Source organism: Anomaloglossus baeobatrachus, chromosome 2 (genome assembly GCF_048569485.1).
Source record: "Anomaloglossus baeobatrachus isolate aAnoBae1 chromosome 2, aAnoBae1.hap1, whole genome shotgun sequence".
NCBI classification, from domain to species: Eukaryota; Metazoa; Chordata; class Amphibia; order Anura; family Aromobatidae; genus Anomaloglossus; species Anomaloglossus baeobatrachus.
The window spans coordinates 648,145,738-648,168,616 of NC_134354.1; the positions used below are offsets into that span (position 1 = coordinate 648,145,738).

At 42.9% G+C, this 22,879-nt stretch overlaps 1 protein-coding gene across 3 annotated transcripts in view; it reads right to left on the bottom strand.

Annotated features, from left to right (window-relative positions):
• The window catches only part of RAB5B (RAB5B, member RAS oncogene family), a 73,553-nt gene that overhangs the window by 35,767 nt on the left and 14,907 nt on the right, over positions 1 to 22,879 (bottom strand). For all 3 annotated transcript variants that reach the window (XM_075336989.1, XM_075336990.1, XM_075336991.1), the window contains 3 exons: positions 10,053 to 10,319; positions 9,815 to 9,966; positions 6,958 to 7,080 (listed from right to left, as the gene is read on the bottom strand). In XM_075336989.1, coding sequence (XP_075193104.1) covers positions 6,958 to 7,080; positions 9,815 to 9,966; positions 10,053 to 10,215 — 438 coding nt within the window. In that variant the 5' untranslated portion in view covers positions 10,216 to 10,319. The remainder of the gene's footprint in view (positions 1 to 6,957; positions 7,081 to 9,814; positions 9,967 to 10,052; positions 10,320 to 22,879) is intronic.

The window sequence follows — 22,879 nt, forward strand, 5'->3', positions numbered from 1 at the left end:
GATAGTTAGCGGTCGCTCGTAGGTGTCACACACAATGACATTGGTAATGAGACCGGATGTGCGTCACGAATTCCGTGACCCCAACGATATCTCGTTAGCGATGTCGTTACGTGTAAAGCGCCCTTTACTCAGATGTTGCAATAAACCTTCCAAACACATATCACCATATGGGCTGTCCCATGTTGATTAAAGGCATCGTACTCTTAGTGCATGTAAACTTTGACTTTGCAAAAGTAATAAAAATGCCTTAAAACATTCTCTCTCTCATTCTGGCATTTGGCAAATATAAATAGTTTAGGTTCCTAATAGACCTAAAATGGGAAAGGTTTTTTCTCATTTTGTGTCAGATAGTGAGAAAAACATGCATATATGTGTCTTTTTAGATCGTGTATGTAAACTTCTGGTTTCAACTGTATACGTTTTTCACAACCCAAGGACCTGTGCACACGTTGCAGATATGTTGCATTGTTTTCTGCACAGATTTGTCACAATTTCCTGATGCCAGAAAAGTGGATGAGAATCCTGAAGTCTCATGAACACATTGCTTATTTTCTCCTTGCACATTTGGTGCAGATTTAAATCTGCAGCAGGTCAATTCTTTTGCCGTTTTTGCTACAGATTTCATTCATACTTAAAGGGGGGAAAATCCAAAAACACATTTCAGAATGCATGAAATGCGTGTTTTTGTTACTGAGTTTTTTCTGCGAAGAGATGCAGAAATTTCAGCACCAAATACTTAAACGTTTGCACATACCCTAACCCTACTTTGCTCTTCTCTACAACTTTATCTCTGACATTTCTGGTTTGTTCCTTGGTTTTTATGATGTTTTTTTGATCTTTTTTTTGGCACTCTATTCTCGGAGCCGCCTCCATTAGGTTTGGGGCAGCTTGTTAACATGTACAATGTTTTTTGCTTTCCCGGTTTATGGTTTCCTAGATCGTGTGTTTTTAATTAGCAAATTTCCCCTGGCCCCTCCTGTATTTGTGTCTGCTATGTTAGTATGTTCATATTTGTGGTTTAGAATTAATATTTAATATGTTTTCGATAATTCCATGTTTTATGTCCCTACACATCTGTTCTTTAGTTCTATATTTAGTTTGAGCATTGGGATCTTATGCTTTGCGTCTCTAACGTTTTTGTTTTTTGTACATCAGTTTGTTGCTCTTAATATTGTTTTTACTTGGCCGATCTGCAAAAAAGGATCTTTGCAGATGGGGAACTCATTAGAATTGTTGGCTACACGTACTTAAGGCAATTTTTTTAAGCTGTTTTTCCAACATAAGAGGACTTCAAAGAATGCATGTATTGTAAGCTTCCGCGCAGGACCCGACTCCTCCTGTACCTGTTGAGCTATGGGTTACTTTGTATTGTCTTTATGGTCTGTACAAGTCCCCCACTTAGGCTGCTTTCACACATCCGGTTTTTGCAGTGCGGCTCAATCCAGCTCAAAAACCTATGCAACGGATGCGGCGAAAATACCGGATCCATTGCATAAGTTTTTCCCATGCGGCCCGTCCGTTTTTTTTGACGGATGCGGCTTGATACCGAGCATGCGCAGTACAAAAAAACCGCATTAGACGGCCGGATGCGTTTTTTTGCCGCAGGACGCCGCATCCGGCGTCCATAGGCTTGCACTTTAAACCGCGCCGAATCCGGCGCGATGCGGTAATTTCGCTGCACAAAAAACCGTTCCAGGCAACATTCTATCTGGCCGCCGTATGGGCTAAATATGTCGCATCCGGCAAAAAACGGACGCAACACAAGGCCATGCAGCAAACTACGGCGCTAATGCAAGTCTATGCGGGAAAAACTGCAACCGGTGGAAAAAAAAAAACAAAAAAACAAAAAAAACGTTGCGTTTTTTTCTGCAGAGCGCCGTATTGTGCCGCACTGCAAAAACCGGATGTGTGAAAGCAGCCTTACTTGTATAGTGTAGTGGAATATGTTGGAGCTATATAAAATTATTTTTGCAAGTTAATTATTAGGTAAAAAGAGGAAGAGGAAAGAATGAGAACTATCAATAACAAAAACTACAGCCACTGATTTTAATCTCCTAATTACCCAAATTATATAACAGTATCATACATAAGAGGGCCTCAATATGTAGTCAGGAACACAACTGCCTTAATGTAGAGATGTACAACATTGAAAGACTAAAATGTGTGTTCAAAGCTTGAAATGACTAATTCTGGGTTGGCCCCTGGACAAAGGTGTGTTGCCGAAACACGTGTAGGGCGTTTTGCTTTTTGCTGGGTATTATCCACCATTATATCTTTAATATATCAGGTAATAACATCATTGGTTTCCCTATAATGTCAATGCGATCACTGTTAGTCTGACCAGATTGTTACCGGCAATGTTTATGAGTCAGCGTGATTCCTTCTCTGCTGTGACTGCTTAATAATGCCATAGAGTGCTGGGCTGCGATAATTTTGTTACTGGATATATGCAGAGATCTGCAAGGTTTTACGGGTCAGCTTAATTTTCTTTTGCTGTGACTGCTAAACAATGCCCCGTTTTACTGGGCTGGGATAATTGTGTCATGTCATACAATTAGAAACCCGATTTTTACAACATGATAACATCAGATTTATAGGACTCTCATTAACCCTTGAATTGCACAATCTCTGCATATAACAATAGATGCATGTGCCTAGCTAGACCTCCTGTGGGGTTAAACACAATTGTCGGGCTGGTGTAGCCACCTGATTTAAACCCTTCACACATATCCAGGAGTTAGGGTGCCTTCACACTTTAGCGATGCAGCAGCGATCCGACCAGCGATCTGACCTGGTCAGGATCGCTGCTGCATCGCTACATGGTCGCTGGTGAGCTGTCAAACAGGCAGATCTCACCAGCGACCAGTGACCAGCCCCCAGCCAGCAGCGACGTGCAAGCGACGCTGCGCTTGCACGGAGCCGGCGTCTGGAAGCTGTGGACACTGGTAACTAAGGTAAACATCGGGTATGGTTACGCGATGTTTACATTAGTTACCAGCGCACACCGCTTAGCTGTGTGTGCAGGGAGCCGCGCACACTGAGCGCTGGCTCCTTGCTCTCCTAGCTACAGTACACATCGGGTTAATTAACCCGATGTGTAATGCAGCTACATGTGCAGAGAGCAGGGAGCCGGCAGCACTGGCAGCGTGAGAGCTGCAGAGGCTGGTAACTAAGGTAAATATTGGGTAACCACCTTGGTTACCCGATGTTTATCTTGGATACAGCTTACCGCAGCTGCCAGACGCCGGCTCCTGCTCCCTGCTCGCTTCATTTGTCGCTCTCTCGCTGTCACACACAGCGATCTGTGAGTCACAGCGGGAGAGCGGCTTTGAAGAAAACGAACCAGGGCTGTGTGTAACGAGCAGCGATCTCGCAGCAGGGGCCAGATCGCTGCTCAGTGTCACACACAGCGAGATCGCTAATGAGGTCACTGCTGCGTCACAAAAAGCGTGACTCAGCAGCGATCTCGGCAGCGATCTCGCCATGTGTGAAGCACCCCTTAAATTTACAGTCTAGTAATCTCAAATATCTGCTATAATTATAGGTTAACACTGATTCTCTAACAACATCGGCACTTTGTCCATATAGTATATTAAGTAGGAACACAATGGTTTCCCTACTAGCAGAGTGATCATTGACAGCTGGCGTAAACTACAACCTCTCATCCCATTTTTCTATGCAGCTATAACTGAAAAATCTAGCCCGTAGTGCTGTGTCAATTATATTGCAGAGATGTGTATATGGTTAGGTTTCCTATGTCCTAATATAACATACTGCATTTATAAGGTTATTGCAGAGATGTGTATTATATTGCAGAGATGTGTATATTATTAGGTTTTCTTATGTCCTAATATAAAATACTGGATTTATAAGGTTGTTGTATTCAATCCTTGATTTTTATAATGTCAAAATATTAAATAGTGGGTTATGCTGGCAATTGCAAACCGTTATGACTATAGTGGATGTTGGATTGATGCAACCACCTGATTTGATCCCCTAGGATGTGTCCGGCAGCAGTGTCTTTATTTCAGCGCTGAACCCAATTCTGACAAATGTGCGGTTCTCCAATGCCTGCTGACTGTGCTGTTAATTTCAGTAACGTCTACAGCCTACTATGATACAACTTATGTACAGATACGATTTAATACTCATACAATTATTGCAGGATGTATTGATATCATGGTATAGTATATTTGATTAAAGTATATCATTAGGTATCTGTCATAAAGGTTGGAGGCTGCACAATACTATTTGGACAGCTGGTGGTTGTCATACTTTATATGTTAAAACACTTTGGAAAGCCGATGATTATTCATTAATAATTATTGGTGGATTTGCCCAGTTGGAATGTTGTTTTTATGGTGTTTTTTACCTGCACCTGATAATAAAATAAATATTGCACACGAATGGACTGTTTGATCGCCTCTTTTTCCTCCTCTTCTTGCTAATTCTGGGTTTACAGTGGCCAATTCAGGCCGCTCAACGACCACACATTTATTGGCCTGTTTACAGGCAGATGAAAACCCATGGATGCAGAAGGATTGTGCTAGAATATCATCATTATAGGCTGCACATCTGCTGTGTGCGAATAATAATGAAAAAAAACAAAAAGCCAGCACTAAATGTGCACTTCAGCACTAAAATTCCAAACTGTACTTATAAAAATGTTTGAGATTTTTGGCAAAAAATTGCAATTTCTTGAGCTGCCTCGCCACGTCACGGCAAATCTCATTTGAGGCAGTCCTACACTAAAATATTTTTATAAAATGTGCCATACGGCCTCACATATGAATAGTAGAACTGCTCTTAGCAGCACTCACCTGGTCTATTTCAATCCTCAGTCATGGGTACGGGATTGAAATAGACCAGGTGAGTGCTGCTAAGAGCAGTTCTACTATTCATATGTGAGGCCGTATGGCACATTTTATAAAAATATTTTAGTGTAGGACTGCCTCAAATGAGATTTGCCGTGATGTGGCGAGGCAGCTCAAGAAATTGCAATTTTTTGCCAAAAATCTCAAAAATTTTTATAATAAGTACAGTTTGGAATTTTTAGTGCTGGAGTGCACATTTGGTGCTGGCTTTTTGTTTTTTCTGTGCGAAAAATAATGATGATCTTTATGCTGTATGTAGCCATTTCCAGCAGTCCTATAGTCAATGAAGAGTGCAGGTCAAGCAAGTGCCAATCTAATTCATTCAAGATTGTCTGCAAGGCCCAGTAGGTCTCAGGTTAGCTAGGGGAAGTAGCCGTTAGACCCACATAAAGAAGCAAGTTTTCCTCTAGATAGGGGATAACCATTTTAAATTAAAAAAAATAAACTTTTTAGGAAATAAAGTTCCAAATTTATTAAGAGTGGTAAAAATCATTGGAATAGAATGCAGCAAAAGTATTAAACGATGCTCGTCTATTAATACTCTAGGCACATTTTAGACAGTCGTAAAGTAAGACATTTTAAGATTGCTGTGATAGTTTAGTTTTAATATTCAGAAAACTATCTAAAAGTTGAAGTTGTGCGACACTTTTCTGACACGTTTTCAAAGCTGACAAGTGCAGAGAATGGCTATAACAAATTACACAAAATTGGGGTGCAAAATCGCAACTCTTACATCAATTTTTTTTTTTTTTTTTTTTTTAAAATGGAGGTTTACTGGCACAAATGGAGTAATAAATTTGGACATTTAGCTCTACTCTCTCAACTAAGGCTTTGCTTATATCACGCTCCAAAGTCAGATATACACATACATACTGCGTTTCCCCGAAAATAAACCCTAGCATGATTTTACAGGATTTTTGGAGTACGCTTGAAATATAAGCCCTACATTAATATTAAGTCCCAGTTACAGTCAGGGTTGGCATTAGAGGGAGCCAAACTGCGCAAATTCCCAGGACTCCCACTCTTAGGCTATGTGCACACTAGAAAAAGGATTTTTCTTAAGAAATTTCATAAGAAAATTTCTTGAGTGAAGGATTAGCGCACCTGCGTTAAAAAACGCACCAAAAACGCACCTGCGTCTTTACCGCTGGTTGCTCCCTGCGTTATTGTGCCATTATCTATGGCAAATAACGCAGTTAGCTGCAGAAAAGAAGTGACATGCTCATTTTTTCTTAAGAAAATTCTTTCAGTAGATTTTCTTAAGAAAAAAACGCAGTGTGCGCACAGCTAATTTTTTTTGCCATAGGTTTGGCTGGGGAATGTCTGCAGAAAGGTTACAAGAATTTCTCAAGAAATTTCTGCAGCAAAAACGGACCAAAAACGCAGGTGAAAAATGCAGTGTGTGAACACAGCCTTAGGGACCCCAGCAGATGTATTCTGGAGGTTAAGATTTTTTTTAGGACCACTGATGACTTCACAGCTATGTGACATGATGTCAAAGGTCTCTTAATTGCAGGAATCTAATAAAACTGAACAGGAGACAGGCAGGTATGCAGGACTGGCATTAGGGGGAAGGGAGAGCAAACTGGACAATTTCTCCAAAGGGGTCCTACCATTCATATTATGATAAGACTGCTTAATAACCTTTGTGACATTATATCAAGTGATTAGGTTGAAAAGGTCTCCTAATTGCAGAAGTCTAGAGCTGAAGAGGAGCAATCATGTATGTATGTATGTATGTATGTATGTATGTATGTATGTATGTATGTATGTATGTATGTATGTATATATAGTGTGCGTGTGTGTTCGACACACACACACACAAAAACACACAAACTTTGGAGAGTAAACGTTGATGTTCCAGAAAGTAAGGACAATTAAAATATTTATATATAAAATTTGCAAAATTAGTTTTCTGAGGCACCAATATGTATTGCTTTAGAAGACAAATGACTTTACATATGAAAAGAAGTAGATATGTGGAGATAAATAGAAATGCATACCGCCACAGATACATGTTCATGCACTACCAAGACAGACAGGAAAATATGTAAAACTTCAGTCAGACACATTTTGGACTTACTTCATACTCAACCATGCGTTTATTAGTGAGGTCAGCCTTGTTGCCGGCGAGGGCTATGACAATGTTTGGGCTAGCTTGTCTCTGCAGCTCTTTAACCCATGTCTTCGCTCTGGCAAACGTCTCCTGCAATGAGAAAGTGGTAAGAGGAGAAATTCTATAGATAGCTGAAAGGCTGATTCCATCTATTTCTTATTAGTCCATTTGTTATGTGCATTTAAATCTCAAAAAAATAACATCTGCCAGGAGTTTGTATGTTCTCCCCGTGTTTACATGGATTATCTCTGGGTTCTCTGGTTTCCTACCTCACTGCAAACACATACTGATAGGAAATTTAGAGTATGAGCCCTAATGGGGACAGTGATGATGTCTAGAGCACTGTAGCGTTATGGTGCTATATAAGCGAGAATAAATAAATAATGATACATTGTAGCCTTCTCATGTGCTGACATCTAGTGGCCAAACAGTGCATCATCCAGACGAATCCAAAAATACATTTTAAAGCCTACTGTAGTGACAGTGACAGTGTAATGCCACCTCCACACATTCAGGAAGATTTCTACAATGGATTTGGTCACAAATCTGACGACAGATCCCACATTGTTTATTGCAGATTTCTTTAAGGATTTCATCCTACTCCATTTACAGACCATATAATACAATTTGCAGAAGACTAGCCATGCTGCAGATTAGAAATCGGAGTTCTGCTTTCATTTTAGTGCAGATTGTTTTATGCAATCTTTAAATTCAAGTAAATAGGGATTTTTTTTAAAAAACCTATTTAGTTTAATTGCGCTGTAAATTGCAGCAGATAAGCGACAAATCCGTGACATGTGAATTTGGCGTAAGATCCAAAAGGAAGAAAGACATCATAAAGTTGGAGAGATTGCATTATCTGGGTGGGGAGGGGGGGGGACACCAAATCAGTAATCAGTGACCGAGTGGTGGAAAAATTGCAAAAATATAGCATTCAGAAAACACTACAATCTGGTGATGACAAGGTGATCAACAACTTGTGCCTTCATCAAAGAAAACCTGAGCATTTATTATGAAGCTCAGTCTGGACTTCACTCATCCCAAGTGTCCACTTCACCGAGGATGTTTCATAACTGTGCGACAAATAACACAATGGGGCCACTATAATCAAAGCTTCCCCCCTCCCAAATAAAAAAAAAAAAAAAAAAAAAAAAAATCACAACCCAAAAATAATACGTCCCTGCAATCAATAAGAGCTAGTCTTTCATTCACCCCATTGCTCTGGAGAAATGAAAACTGCACTGCGATTGCTTACTTTGGGTAACAAGCCTAGCCTCCCTGTTTGTGTTGACAATTGAGACCTATATGGAAGGTATACATTTCCATCATAAAAAGAGCGATATATAGCCAAATGAGAATCATGAGGTCAAAAAGGTACTGTCCAAGGAGCTCAGAGACAGAATTGTGGCAAGACACAGATCTGGCCAAGGTTACAAAAGAATTTCTGCAGTACTCAAGGTCCCTAAGAGCACAGTGGCCTCCATAATCCTTAAATGGAAGACGTTTGCGACCACCAGAACTCTTCCTAGACCTGGCCGTCCAGCCAAACTGAGCAATCGTGGGAGAAGAGCCTTGGTGGGAGAAGCAAAGAAGAACCCAAAGATCACTGTGGCTGAGCTGCAGAGATGCAGTAGGGAGATGGGAGAAAGTTGCACAAAGTCAACTATTACTGCAGCCCTCTACCAGTCGGGCCTTTATGACAGAGTGGCCGACGAAAGCCTCTCCTCAGTGCAAGACATATGAAAGCATGCATAGAGTTTGCAAAAAACACATGAAGGACTCCCAGACTACGTGAAATAAGATTCTCTGGTCTGATGAGAAGATAGAACTTTTTTGGGATAATTCTAAGCGGTATGTGTGGAGAAAACCAGGCACTGCTTATCACCTGCCCAATACAATACCAACAGTGAAACATGGTGGTGACAGCATCATGCTATGGGGGTGTTTTTCAGCTGCAGGGACAGGACGACTAGTTGCAATTGAAAGATAGATGAATGCGGCAAAGTACAGAGATATCCTGGAAGAAAACCTCTTCCAGAGTGCTCTGGACCTCACACTTGGCCAAAGGTTCACCTTAAGTACACAGCTAAAATAACAAAAAGGAGTGGCTTCAGAACAACTCTGACCATTTTTGACTGACCCAACCAGAACTCTGACCTAAACCCAATCTCTGAGACCTAAAAAATGTCCACCAACGTTCACCATCCAACCTGACTGAACTGGAGAGGATCTGCAAGGAAGAATGGCAGAGGATCCCCAAATCCACGTGTGAAAAACTTGCTGCATCATTCCCAAGAAGACTCATGGCTGTACTAGCACAATAGGGTGCTTCTACTCCACACTGAGCAAAGGGTGTGAATACTTATGACCATGTGATATTTCAGTTTTTCTTGTTTAATATACTTGCAAAAATGTCTATATTTCTGTTGAAATAAAATGAAAAAATGTAAAAGGGGTCTGAAGGTCTAATATATATATATATATATATATATATATATATATATATATATATATATATATATATATATATATATATATATATATATATATATATATATATATATATATATATATATATATACACACATATACATACATACATACATACACACACACACACACACTATTTTATATACACATACATACATTTTTTAGATGGTGGCGTGCTCATGACTAATTTCCTAATCACTTTGTCTTCTCGAATTGCAGAATTACAGAACAGAGAAATACGGTAAGCCCCATTAAGAAGAAATATGAGTGTGCACAAGGCAAAACCGTCACATTGCGTTCCTGCCATTCCTCCAGACAATGACGCCCTCTTTACCTGGTTGGTGATGTCATACACCACGATTGCAGCTTGTGCTCCCCGATAGTACATAGGTGCCAGGCTATGGTATCGTTCTTGCCCCGCTGTATCCCAGATCTCAAACTTTACCGTTGTGTCATCCAAACAGACAGACTGTGTAAGAAATGCAGCTACAAATAGAGGCACAACATGGGATTAGGAAAAATGTGGAAAAAGATCGAATTCTGCTTTCTCTCCGGTGAATGAGGCCACCTACCTCCAATTGTGCTCTCCTGGAATTCATGAAACTGGCCTTTGACAAATCGTAACACCAGACTGGATTTGCCCACCGCAGATTCACCCAGCAGCACCAACTTAAACTGGCAGATCTTACTGGCCTGAGACTGACCGTTCGGCCTCGCTGCTCCTCTCCCGGCCATTTCCTCCAAACAAAATTACAAGGAACGCTCCAGAGGATGGAGAACGGTGAGGGACTCTCTAGGGCTTGTGTTACTGTGAGGGAGCAGGTCCAGACAAGGGCAGTCTACAAAACATGGAAGAAAAAAAAAAATCATTACCAGACTTAATCCTACAGAATATTTCTGCATTACAGTGTAGAAGGAGCATACACAGAAGAGAACTGCTCCGAAACCAAACTAGGAGAATTACTGTAGAAGAGAAAGAGAACCTGTCAGCAGCATTTTACTAAGAGTACGGCAGGGCCATATTGGTGCTGACATACTGATTAAAATGATGCCGGAGGTGAAGAAATCTGTTTTGTATTGCTCGTCCACTGCCTATAGGTGTCTTTTTTTCATTTTTATTTACATTTTGCACTGGTGCTGTCCTAGCCGCAAACAGTGCTTGTGCAGATTGACATCATGGATGACTTCGGTAAAATCGTGTGGTGGGAACCAAGTAATCTGCGCATGTGCAGCCGCTAGATTCCTGAAGACTGCTAAAATATAAATCTGCGCAAGTGCAGCACATCCTTGTTTAAAATTCACAATGGCGCTATCCTACTCGCGGGCAACACTTGCATAGGTTGATATTTTGGCAGTCTTTGGTAAAATGTAGGCTGCGCATGCGCAGATGGTGACACTGCCACCAACGCCATTTTACTGAAGTCCATCATGAGATCAACACGAGCAAGTGTCGCCCATGACTAGGACAGTGCCAGTACAAAATTTAAATAATGAAGAAAAGACACCCGGTGGCAGCGGAGGGGCTGGAAAAGAACTGAAGACCCTACCCAGACTCCCTTCCCACAGGCACGTCCCGATGCTCAAAGATATGAAGAGAAGAAAACTTAAACACAGATTAAAGAAAATATACAAAATGGATTTCTTCACCTCAGATATCATTTTAATCAGTATGACAGCGCCAACGTGGCCCTGCCTGTACTTTACTTAGAAAAATGCTGCCGACAAAATGGGGTGGGTCACTACTCAGCATAGTGCCCACACATCGATTTAAACCTCATAGGAAAGGCTTTTTTTCAAATACCTTGTTTAGTGAACTGTGCATCTTAGCGGCACGATTGCGGTCCGCTTATCCCCATCAGGTGACCCCTGAGCTCCGTGACCTCGGAGATCCAGTGATGTCAGGTCAACTTCCAGTCGACCTGACATCACCGAGGTGGCCCCAAGTCTCTGAGTGACTGGGCTGTTGGCGGCGTTTCACCACTTCTCACTGACCAGCATCGCTGCTGCTTGCGGCTCTCTGCTGTGAAGTTGAGCGCGTGCGCGAGATGATGAGCTGTGCCCACAGCCCAGTCACTGAGGGAGACTGGGGCCGGCCGCGGTGATGTCAGGTCAACAGGAAGTTGATGTGACATCACCGGATCCCAGGGGTTACGGAACCCAGGGGTCAATTCATGGGATGAACAGACCGCAATAGCGCCGCTTAGAGGCAGAATTGGCTGATCATAGTATTTAGAAAAAGCCTTTCCTATGAGGTTTACATCGATGTGTGGCCTCTATGGTGAGTAGTGACCCACCCCTTTAAGCACTGTCTGAAAATGATTCTTTAATGTGGATGTCAGAGACTAGAAGAAAATGTTGTTTTGGGTTTTTTTTTGTTCTTTATAGAAACTAATCCACTTTTGTCACAGCTTCTCTAGTGAACGTTCTCAGCTTCTTACCATAAAAAGTTTCAGTATAAAAAGGTCCTGTTCAGATTCAGTGAACACATTTAGGGTTGCTATTGCAGTATGTGCAGGAATTTATGTAAACCTCAGAAATAAATGGGACCATGAGCATTTACATAAACCCAAAAATGTAAGAAGAAATCTAGCAACCGGTGGCATTGGGATGCAGCATCTTTATAAAGTCATAACAGATGCTGCAGAACACTGAAATTTATTCTTATTTTAGACCTGTAAGCAAAGCCAAGAAATGCTTCCCCGCATCTGGTAGACCCCCCTATGCAACTAGAACCATTGATGTATAGCAGAAAATGTATACTCACCTCTGTAATCCATGCCATTACAGCACTCTGTCCCCAGTCCTCTCACAATTCTCCATTTACCTGGCTGCATCAGTGAAATCACGTATACCCGTGATAGTTGCAGCCAATCACTGGCCTTTGTGGCTTTTGACCTGAAACTACTAAGGCAAGTAATTGTCGGAAGTGGTCACATGGCGTATACGAGACGTCACCACTGCAGCCAGGTAAACAAGGGACAAGGAATCTAGTGCTGGATTGATGTGGACTATTTAGGTGAGCACAGCTGTTTTTGTTATTGGTGGCTATGGAAATCACTTATTCATTATACTAAGATAACTAAATCATATTCCACAGCACTTTACAGACGTGATCAGTGTCCCATTGAGTCTCACAATGAAAGTTCCCCATCAGTAGGTCTTTGGGGAGAACCCAGAGGAAATCCACGAAAACACGTGGAGAACATACAAACTGCTTGAAGAGGTTGCCCCTCGTGGGATTTCAATCCAGGACCCCAGTACTGCAAAGAAAACAGTGCTAACCACTGAGCCACCGTGCTGCCCGGAAAGTCAAACACTTCATTTTATGCCAAGAAACCCAACATACCAAGTTGTTAACTCCAATTAAGTCCAGTAAAATCTGGGGATTAACCCAAACATAAAATCGGTGCCTCTAAAGGCTACTTTACACGCTATGATATCGTGACCGATATCGCTAGCGTGGGTACCCGCCCCCATCGGTTGTGCGACATGGGCAAATCGCTGTCCGTGGCGCACAACATCGCCCAGACCCGTCACATTACTTACCTGCCCTGCGATGTCGCCGTGACCGGCGAAACGCCTCCTTTCTAAGGGAGGGGTTCGTTCAGCGTCACAGCGACGTCACTGAACCGCCGCCCAACAGAAGTGGAGGGGCGGAGATGAGTGGGACGAACATCCCGCCCACCTACTTCCTTCCGCATTGCGGGCGAGAGGCAGGTAAGGAGAGGTTCCTCGTTCCTGCGGTGTCACACGTAACCGAAGTGTGCTGCCACAGGAATGAGGAACAACTTCGTTACTGCTGCAGCAACGATATTTGAGAATGGACCCCCATGTCACCGATGAGCGATTTTGCACGTTTTTGAAACAATGCAAAATCGCTCAAAGGTGTCACACGCAACGACATCGCTAAAGCAACCGGATGTGCGTCAAAAATTCGTGACCCCAACGAGATCGCTTAAGCGATGTCACAGCGTGTAAAGTGGCCTTAAGGCTGGGTTCACACTTGTGCCGAGCTGTATGTTTTGGGGTTTCTGTTGGCATTTCCAAAAAAGTATATCCCCATTGAAGCCTGGGATGAAGCCATTGACTTATAAGAAGCTGAAGGAGTCACAGTGGACCCTGCCCGGCCTCCATCCCGCAAGTTCTTTCTCATCTTTCTCAGATATGTACAAAAACATGGTCCACCGACTCCGTCAGCTTCATACAAGTGGAGGGCTCCATCGTGTCCATGTCTGTATACAGTTTCTTTTTAAATTCTGATGGAGATCTAGAAGGAAAACACTGAGCTGAGCCTAAAAAGCATTAGCCAGCCATGATATTCCGATATTCTAATGATTCCCTTTACACTAGGCCCAATCCATTTTGGAGAGGGAATGACAGCAAAACAAGCGCATTTTTGTTCTATTACAGCTACAAGGAAGAGATGGAAGTAGAGGAGTAAAGTGAAGTTACAACCGGTTTGCAGATTTCCTTTGGAAAAAAAGTGAAAGTTGCCGTCTGATTTGTTGCTATACACAAGTGCACGTCCATTACAAGATTTGGATAAACGTCATTGCGTGATGCGTAACCATCAGCAGGACTGCGACTGACCCCTAATCAGACGCGCACCTAGTTTGATCGGCAGGAGAGCTTGACGGACACATAATTCCTTCCCCAGTGCCAAAAAATAAGAAAACAAGCGACAATTGGAAAAGTTAATCCATCCTGTGACCGCGGCAGGCAGGTGCACATCACATGTCTGGGATATTTTATTCCTATAAAGCTGCATTTTTGTGACAATCCGTATATAAGCTGCCAAATTAAACAGCAGTTTAAGGCTATGTGCGCACTGAGCGTTTTGACGCTGCGTTTCTAGCAGCACAAAAACCACAAAAAAATGTATGCCTTTTTACCGCGTTCCGGTGCGTTTTTTGATCTGCGTTTTTCCAATACATTGCATGGGGGGAAAACGCAGAAAACCACAGGAAAGAATTGACATGACCAGTTTTTTTTTTTAAGCTAAAAAAACGCAGCTAGAAAAAAAAAAAGTTGCGTGCGGACAGCAAAAATGAAAAGTCATAGACTTAACTGGGGAAGCAAAAATCATACAGTTTTGAACCCAAAAACGCAGCCGAAAAACGTGCAAAAATGCCGCGAAAAACGCTCAGTGCGCACATAGCCTAAAAGGTAGGTGCACATGGGACGTTTAGCTGCTGCGCATTTATTTATTCTGTAACCGGATGTTACTTAAGAGGTTTCTCTCCTGAGAGGAATTTATGGAAAATCCACAGGATACACCAGAAACATTTAAAGGGAACCTAGAAGTACCCAGTGCACCCAGAGCCATGAGCAGTTCTGGGTGCATATTGCTAATCCCTGCCTAACCGTCCCTGTATACACAGCATAGATAAAGAGATCTTCAGAAAACATATTTCTAAAGACCATTTATGAGATGCTAATTAGGGCTGTGACTAGTTGCAGGGATTTTAGTTCCCTCCACTAGTCTGCCCACATAGCATGTTATCACGCCCCTGTGGATGTGATACAGTGCTTTACAATGCCCAGGGTCATCTGCATCTCTGTACAAAACGGCGCATGCGCACGGCTTTGTAGTTCTTAGCATTGAGCGTCTCTGATGCTGGACGTATACACCCAGGCTTACAGCGCAATATCAGAAGTCGCTGCATGTTCGGTCAAGCACACTAAACCTCTCTGAAGCCGGGCCGTGTACACCTAGCTTCAGAGTAGTGTTTATGATCGGAAGTACAGGGACTTCCGGCTTCAGAGAGGCTTACTACGCATGCTTGGAAGTGGAACACATACACCCGGCGTCAGAGGCGCTCAATGCTGAGAGCTACAAAGCGGCTTTGTATAGAGATGCAGATGACGCTGAGAATTGTAATGCATGTAATCACGCCCACAGGGGTGTGCTAACATGCTATGTGGGCAGACTAGTCGAGGGAACTAAAATCCCTGCAACTAGTCACAGCCCTAGTTAGCATCTCATAAATGGTCTTTAGACATACTTTTTCTAAAGATCTCTTTATATATGCTACTACATGCAGGGACAGTTGCATATTGCACCTGACAGCTTTGCTTTAAAGTGAACTTGTCAAAAGATTTGGTGACGATAAACTGCAGCCACTACCAATAGGCTCTTATATACAGTATTCTGGAATGCTGTGTATAATAGCCCAGGCCGCTTTGTGTAACGTAAAAAACAATTATGCTTATGACTCGTCCGCCCCAGGGCCTTAGGTGACTCGGTGTCGGGCCGGACTAGTCCGGGGTAGTCAGCGGTGGCGGGGCCCGACTCAGTGACCCTGGCAGAGTCAATTTAAAATGTGGCGGTATTGAGGTAGATGGTAATAATAAAGTTTATATAAGATTCGTGACGCCACCTGTGGATTACGGCTTTGGAGCCGCGGCTGCTGGACGGGACCTCCGGGGCTGGTGTTATGGCAGCTGAGGTGTTTCTTGCTCCCCACAGGTGGAGCGGTACCCCGGAGCAACCGTTTGTAAAGTCTATGGTGGATGTTGATGAGGTGCAGGACAAAGCAGACGACACGAGGCTTGCAGGTATGATGTTTTTACTCACTGTTGCGTTGGCCGGTTACCCGTGGTATGCCGGGATTCACTGTTCTGGGTCTCCGCCAATCCCGAGCAGGTCAAAGGTCAGTACCGGTGCACCCCTCAATGTGCCTTCCCTGGCCGTCTCACTAGTGCCGACCTTCACTAGACTGTCCTGCGCCTCCGCCACAGAGCCGGTCCAAAGGGTGGCTGACCTCAGTCCTTTTAATGCTCCCCCTTGCAGGTGATGGGTGGCAGGTTGTGGCCTCGGGTGCCTGAATAATCTACCGAGCCTTCGAATTACTAATTTTCCTTTAGCCTGGGATCCGTCCCCGTTGTTGCGACCAGATTCCTCCACCCCGGTGTTCTTGGTGGAACAAGTCCACGGAGGCCTCCCGCACATCCGTGGCACTCTGGAACCCTTTTCTCGGTGTCACCTGGACCTAGCAGGGCCCCAGGGTCTTCACCACAAAAACCCAGTCTCCTCACTCCTTTCTCTCAGACTTCCTGTCACAGACCCCTGTCCACTGTCACTTCTCTGACAGACTGCCTACACTGCCTAGTTCAAACTTGAACTAACCGGTTTTCCTAACTACTCCACTGACTCCTCCCACACTCCCTCTGCCAGGCTCCACCCTCCCTAGGACAGTGAATGGGACTTAAGGCCCTATAACCAGATATACTGGTTGCTGCTCCTCAGCATTAATGGGGTACCTGCCTTAAACTCTGACCCAACAATCTGTGTGCGGTTTTGTCTGTGAACCGGTAGATGACCCCCTTCCTACCCAGGATGGGATACCACACCTCTGGCTAAGGTGCAGTACCTCTGTGGCGACGGGAGCCTCAGGGGTGCCACACTCACAAAGGGGGAGGTCCAGTCTGATGGGTGTCGCAGCTCTCCATTCCGGTGCCTTCTGTCTGCTGCAATGGACGTCCTCCTCCTTTGCAGGTCCGTGTGCATGGAGCGTCTTACGTCACCCACACAGGCCAACATTGCGGTCCTGCGCAGGCGCACTATGATCTGCCCTGCTGAGTGCAGATCAAAAGTACTGTAATGCACAATAAAACAAGGTAAGGTCAAAGACCACCCACACATGTGCATTGCAATTTGATCTGCCATGTAAGATGTGTCATGCACACGGGCCTGCAAAGAAGGAGGACGGCCATCGCAGCAGAGAGGCGGTGCCAGACCGGAGAGAAGTGACGCCCATCGGAGTGGACCGCCCCCTAGAAGAGTATAATAAAAATGCTATTTAATATATACAGAGCAACCTGGGCCCTTATATACAGAGTTCTGGAATACTGTATATAAGAGCTCACTGGTGGTGGCCGCAGTTTATAGTCGTCAAATCTGGTAACAGGTTCCCTTTAAAGCTATGTTCCCACAATCAGTAAGAGTTTTCGATGCTGAGTGTTTTCGGTGTGTAAATAACGCATCGTCGTACAGTTCATAAATACACGTTTGTGTTTTTATCTCATCCATTTCAAATGGGTGAAAAAAAAAAAAAAAATGCAGCAAAAATGCTGAAAAAAGTAGCAATCTGCAAATTTGGGGAAAAAAAAAAAAAGTACTTTTTTTGTAACCACTGAGTGATACCACTGAGTGATACCACTGAGTGATACCACTGAGTGATACCACTGAGTGATACCACTGAGTGATACCACTGAGGACTTCAGTTCTTTTAAACAATTTTTTTATCTCTACTGGCCAACACGGTACAAAGATATATTTAACCACACAAAAAAAACCTAATCCCTATAAATTCGGGTCTCATTTATGGCACCTGTACCAGTTTCCGGAATGAGAATCCCGTGTTTAACTGATCTGACTTGTGCCGACTGTCGTGACAGGTGAGCCGGATGTGCAGGACTACATTTGTCTAAATCTATAAAATCATCAATATATTTTTATTTTTTTTTTTAACGGCAACGAAAATCAGCTGATTACTAAGAAGCCAATGATAAGGATGAAGCATTCTTCAGAATTATTATGCAAGAGATTACAAATCAGCAGCGTAAAAAGACTAAAGCTGGGGTCACACTAAACGACAGCGACGTCGCTGTTACGTCACCATTTTCTGTGACGTAACAGCGACCTTGTAAGTCGCTGTTATGATCGCTGCTTAGCTGTCAAACAGCAGCCGAAGCAGCGATCATAACGACACGCGTCGCTGTGCTGCAACATGTGCAGGGAGCCGCGCACACTGAGCGCTGGCTCCCTGCACTCCTAGCTACAGTACACATAGGGTTAATTAACCCGATGTGTACTGCAGCTACATGTGCAAAGAGCAGGAGCCGGCACTAGCAGCAAGAGCGGCGGAGGCTGGTAACCAGGGCTGTGGAGTCGGAGTCGTGGAGTCGGAGTCGGAGCTCATTTTGGTGGAGTCGGAGTCGGTATAAAATGCACCGACTCCGACTCCTAAAATATATAATAAATTGGGGACAGGAGTGCAATGCAGAATGTGCTGAATATTTTACTAAATAATAACATTTAGTATAATGCTTATATTTAAGTGAAAAATGTATTGTAGTACAATGTGAACATCAGACATTTAATTGTTTTTATGATACAATAATCAAGATATTTGGATAGAACATAAAATATATTTATTGGAATACAACTTTAGAACACAAAAAACTGTAATAAATTGTAAATATGTAATACACTATGTAATATACAGTAGATTACATATATATCTTGTGTGTGTATATACACTGTATATACATATATATATATATATATACAGTGTATATACACACACACAAGATATATATGTAATCTACTGTATATTACATAGTGTATTACATATTTACAATTTATTACAGTTTTTTGTGTTCTAAAGTTGTATTCCAATAAATATATTTTATGTTCTATCCAAATATCTTGATTATTGTATCATAAAAATTATTAAATGTCTGATGTTCACATACACATATTCATGTACTACAATAAATTTTTCACCTAACTATAAGCAATATATGTAGGAGTCGGAGTCGGAGCCGGAGTCGGAGCCGGAGTCGGAGTCGGTGCAAGAGAATTTGAGGAGTCGGAGTCGAAGGTTTGGCTTACCGACTCCACAGCCCTGCTGGTAACGAAGGTAAATATCGGATAACCACCTTGGTTACCCGATGTTTACCTTGGTTACAGCTTACCGCAGCTGCCAGATGCCGGCTCCTGCTTCCTGCTCGCTTCATTTCGTCGCTGTCTCGCTGTCACACACAGCGATGTGTGCGTCACAGCGGGAGAGCGACGACCAAAAAAATGAAGCTGGACATTCAGCAACGAGCGGCGACCTCACAGCAGGGGCCAGCTCGTTGCTGGATGTCATACACAGCGACAGCGACGGGACGTCGCTGCAACGTCACAGAAAATGGTGACGTAGCAGTGACGTCGTTGTCGTTGTGTGTGACACCACCTTAAGGCTTTGTGCACACTTATTTACATGGATTTTTAATATTCCATCCGAAAACCATCACCAAGAAAATACAATTATAGAGTCATAGTTTTATTTTATTTTTTTTTTTCAAGCTAAATTTCCTAAAGGAGTTGAAATGTTTCTCCCCCACATGGTAAAATACAGCTCCATGTCCAGGATAAATGTGATTTTACACAAAAATCAAGTCGGGAGATTGTTCAAAGAGTAATTGAGAAAAGGTTTTTCATATGGATTTTAGAACAGAACCAACTCCAAAATCCTTGTAAACAACTCTATGCATACACAGGGTAAGACCTCCGGGCTATGGAACGTACTTATATGATGTAAATGAAAAACACAGATTGTAATTGTAAAGCTGTTAAAGGGAATTGGTCATCAGGTTTTTTTTTTGCTATATTATCTGAGAGCAGCATAATATAGGGCAAGACAGTCTGATTCCAGGGATGGATCACTTAATGGCCCGCTTGGTGTCGTTTTTATAGAATCCCTGTTTTGCGTGATGTAGATGTAGCAGAGCCAAGTCTTCTGCTGTGTGTATATCCTGCCCACAGCCCTGACTGAGGGCTTCCTGTGTACACTGTGAATTGTCAGCAAGCTGCAAATCATTTGTGGGAGCAAGGTTACTCAGATTAGCCTGACTGCTCTGTACATGAGAAGTAGTCCTGTAGTGATAAGCTCCTGCTGATAAAATGCTGATTGGATTGAAACTACAGCACATAGCCTAATGGTGATGTCACACACAACGACCGCGACGACGACGTCACTGCTAAGTCACCATTTTCTGTGACGTAGCAGCGACCTTGCTAGCGATGTCGCGGTGTGTGACATCCAGCAACAACCTGGCCCCTGCTGTGAGGTCGCCGGTTGTTGCTGAATGTCCTGGACCATTTTTTAGTTGTTCTCCCGCTGTGAAGCACACATCGCTGTGTTTGACAGCGAGAGAGCAACGAACTGAATGTGCAGGGAGCCGGCTTCTGCGGACGCTGGTAACCAAGGTAAATATCGGGTAACCAAGCAAAGGCTTGGTTACCCGATATTTACCTTCGTTACCAGCGTCCGCAGCTTCTTGAAGCAGGCTGCCTGCTCCTTGCACACGTAGCCAAGGTACCCATCGGGTAACTATAAGCAAAGCGGTTTGCTTATTAACCCGATGTGTACTCTGGCTACGAGTGCAGGGAGCCAGCGCTAAGCGGTGTGCGCTGGTAACCAAGGTAAATATCGGGTAACCAAGCGAAGCACTTTGCTTGGTTACTCGATATTTACCTTAGTTACCAAGCGCAGCATAGCTTCCACGCGTCGCTGCTGGCTGGGGGCTGGTCACTGGTGAGATCTGCCTGTTTGACAGCTCACCAGCGACCATGTAACGACGCAGCAGCGATCCTGATAACGTCAGATCGTCGTCGTGATCGCTGCTGCGTCGCTACGTGTGACCTAAGCTTAAGTGACAACTCTGTACTCGGGCTCTCCTGCCCTATATAAGCTTACTCTCAGATTACATAGCAAAAATCTGCAGACAGGTTTCCTTTAATACACCACTATAAAACCATAATGATGCTACATAAAGCTCAACAGCTATTCCTTAATTATTGTGTCATTACACATATTGAGGCCTTTAAATATATGATGGAATGAGATGAGGATTAGTGAAGGTCTGACATCACACAACCCAAAAAATTATATTATAGAAATTGTCACTCCAGGAAAGGAGACAAACTCTAGCGCCACCTATTGGAAGTAGCATCCTAAAAGTGGCCTTTTAACAAGCCTTTTCATATGATTTAGGATATATGCCAGATCAGAATCCCAATTTGCTATATTATAGAATACCTCCTTCATCCAGTTGTAGCCAGACAACCATGTGCACACAGTTTTTTGTTATTTTTTTTTTATTATTTGTTGTTTTGAAAACCAACTAATTTTCTAGTGAAAACTGCATCAGAAAACGCTCAGTCTTTCGAGGAGTTTTTCATTTTCTGAAGCAATTTTCAAGAGTTTTTGAAGTGTTTTAGAAGAGTTTTCTTTTGTCCTTGCCTGTTGATTGGACAGTGTCTAGTTTGGATTGGATTCCATTACAGCTGACAGGACTACGGATGTCGCATAATTTCGCTGTGCATTCCTGCTCAGAGCACTAGCGTCTCCACAAAAATAAACTGACATGCTACGGTTCAGAAAGCCGTGCCACATGTCCGTTTATGGCGCATCTAAAAGAAGCAAAGTGGGCATGGGATGTCTACAAATCCCATCCAAGGTGCTTGTGAGAAAACACACTGTCCAAAACACTGCTATTCCGGAAGGCCCATAAAAGGGTGTCTCATTACCAAGGTAATGAGAAACATCCCATGATGGGTAAAACCAGTGAGCTGTCTGAGCGCAACCTTACTGTTGCAAAACACTCATTTTAATGTGTGCAGAAGAATTTGTAAACTACTGAAAAGTCCATTGAGCACTGTTGGGGCCATAATCTGGAAGTGGGATGATGATCATTTCACCATAAACCGGCTGCGACCAGGAGCTCTCGCATTTATATAGACGTGTCTGAGTAATAATAATAATAATAATAATAATATTAATAATAATAATAATAATAATAATAATAATAATAATAATAATAATAATAAATATATATAATTTGGCTCAGTTCTTGTACTGTAGTTATGTAGTAGGCTCAGTTGTGAAGCCCCTGGACCTTATTACTATAAAAGTGAGCTGGGTGCCATGAAAATGTATTATGAATAAGCCAATTTGATCACTAAATCAGCCAAAATTAAATAAAATGGCTGAAAAGACAGGCAAGAATAAGCAAGAAACAAAGAAAAGACTTATGGAGATAATATAACCATGGCACTGAGGTTTAAGCCCATTATGCATGGTCCACAGCACAGGAATGTAAGGCCTGGCCTGGGGACAAAATATTTTAGCGGGTCACGAGTGCACGATACTAAACGTTAAGAAGTCTTGCAGATGTATCAATCATTACACAACCGCCCTGATTTATCAGATTCCACCAAAAGTCTGGTGTAAAACGACTTGAAATGTCGCAAAATACTTTTGCAACTTCTAGTTCTGCAAACATGTTGTAGCTTTTGATGTTTTTACATCACTAACTTTTGAAAAGTGGATTGTGTTTAGCAGGATGGGGACAAGCCACAGCAGCTGGAACATGCACCACATTCATTACAGGGGGTTTAGAGAGTTGTCTATTGAGCAGCACACAACTCTACATTCTCTACACTGCTATCACTATATTTGCACAGAGATGACAGGGCGTTTGAAAAAGTACACAGCTCCAGACAGTGAGAGCAGTGATTAGCAGACCTGCTCTGGAAGCTGTTGGACTGGTGATTTATAAGTGCATCTCTTCAGAAGATAAGAGGGAGAGGAGGGAGGTGAGCAGCTAATTACTGTATGGAAAT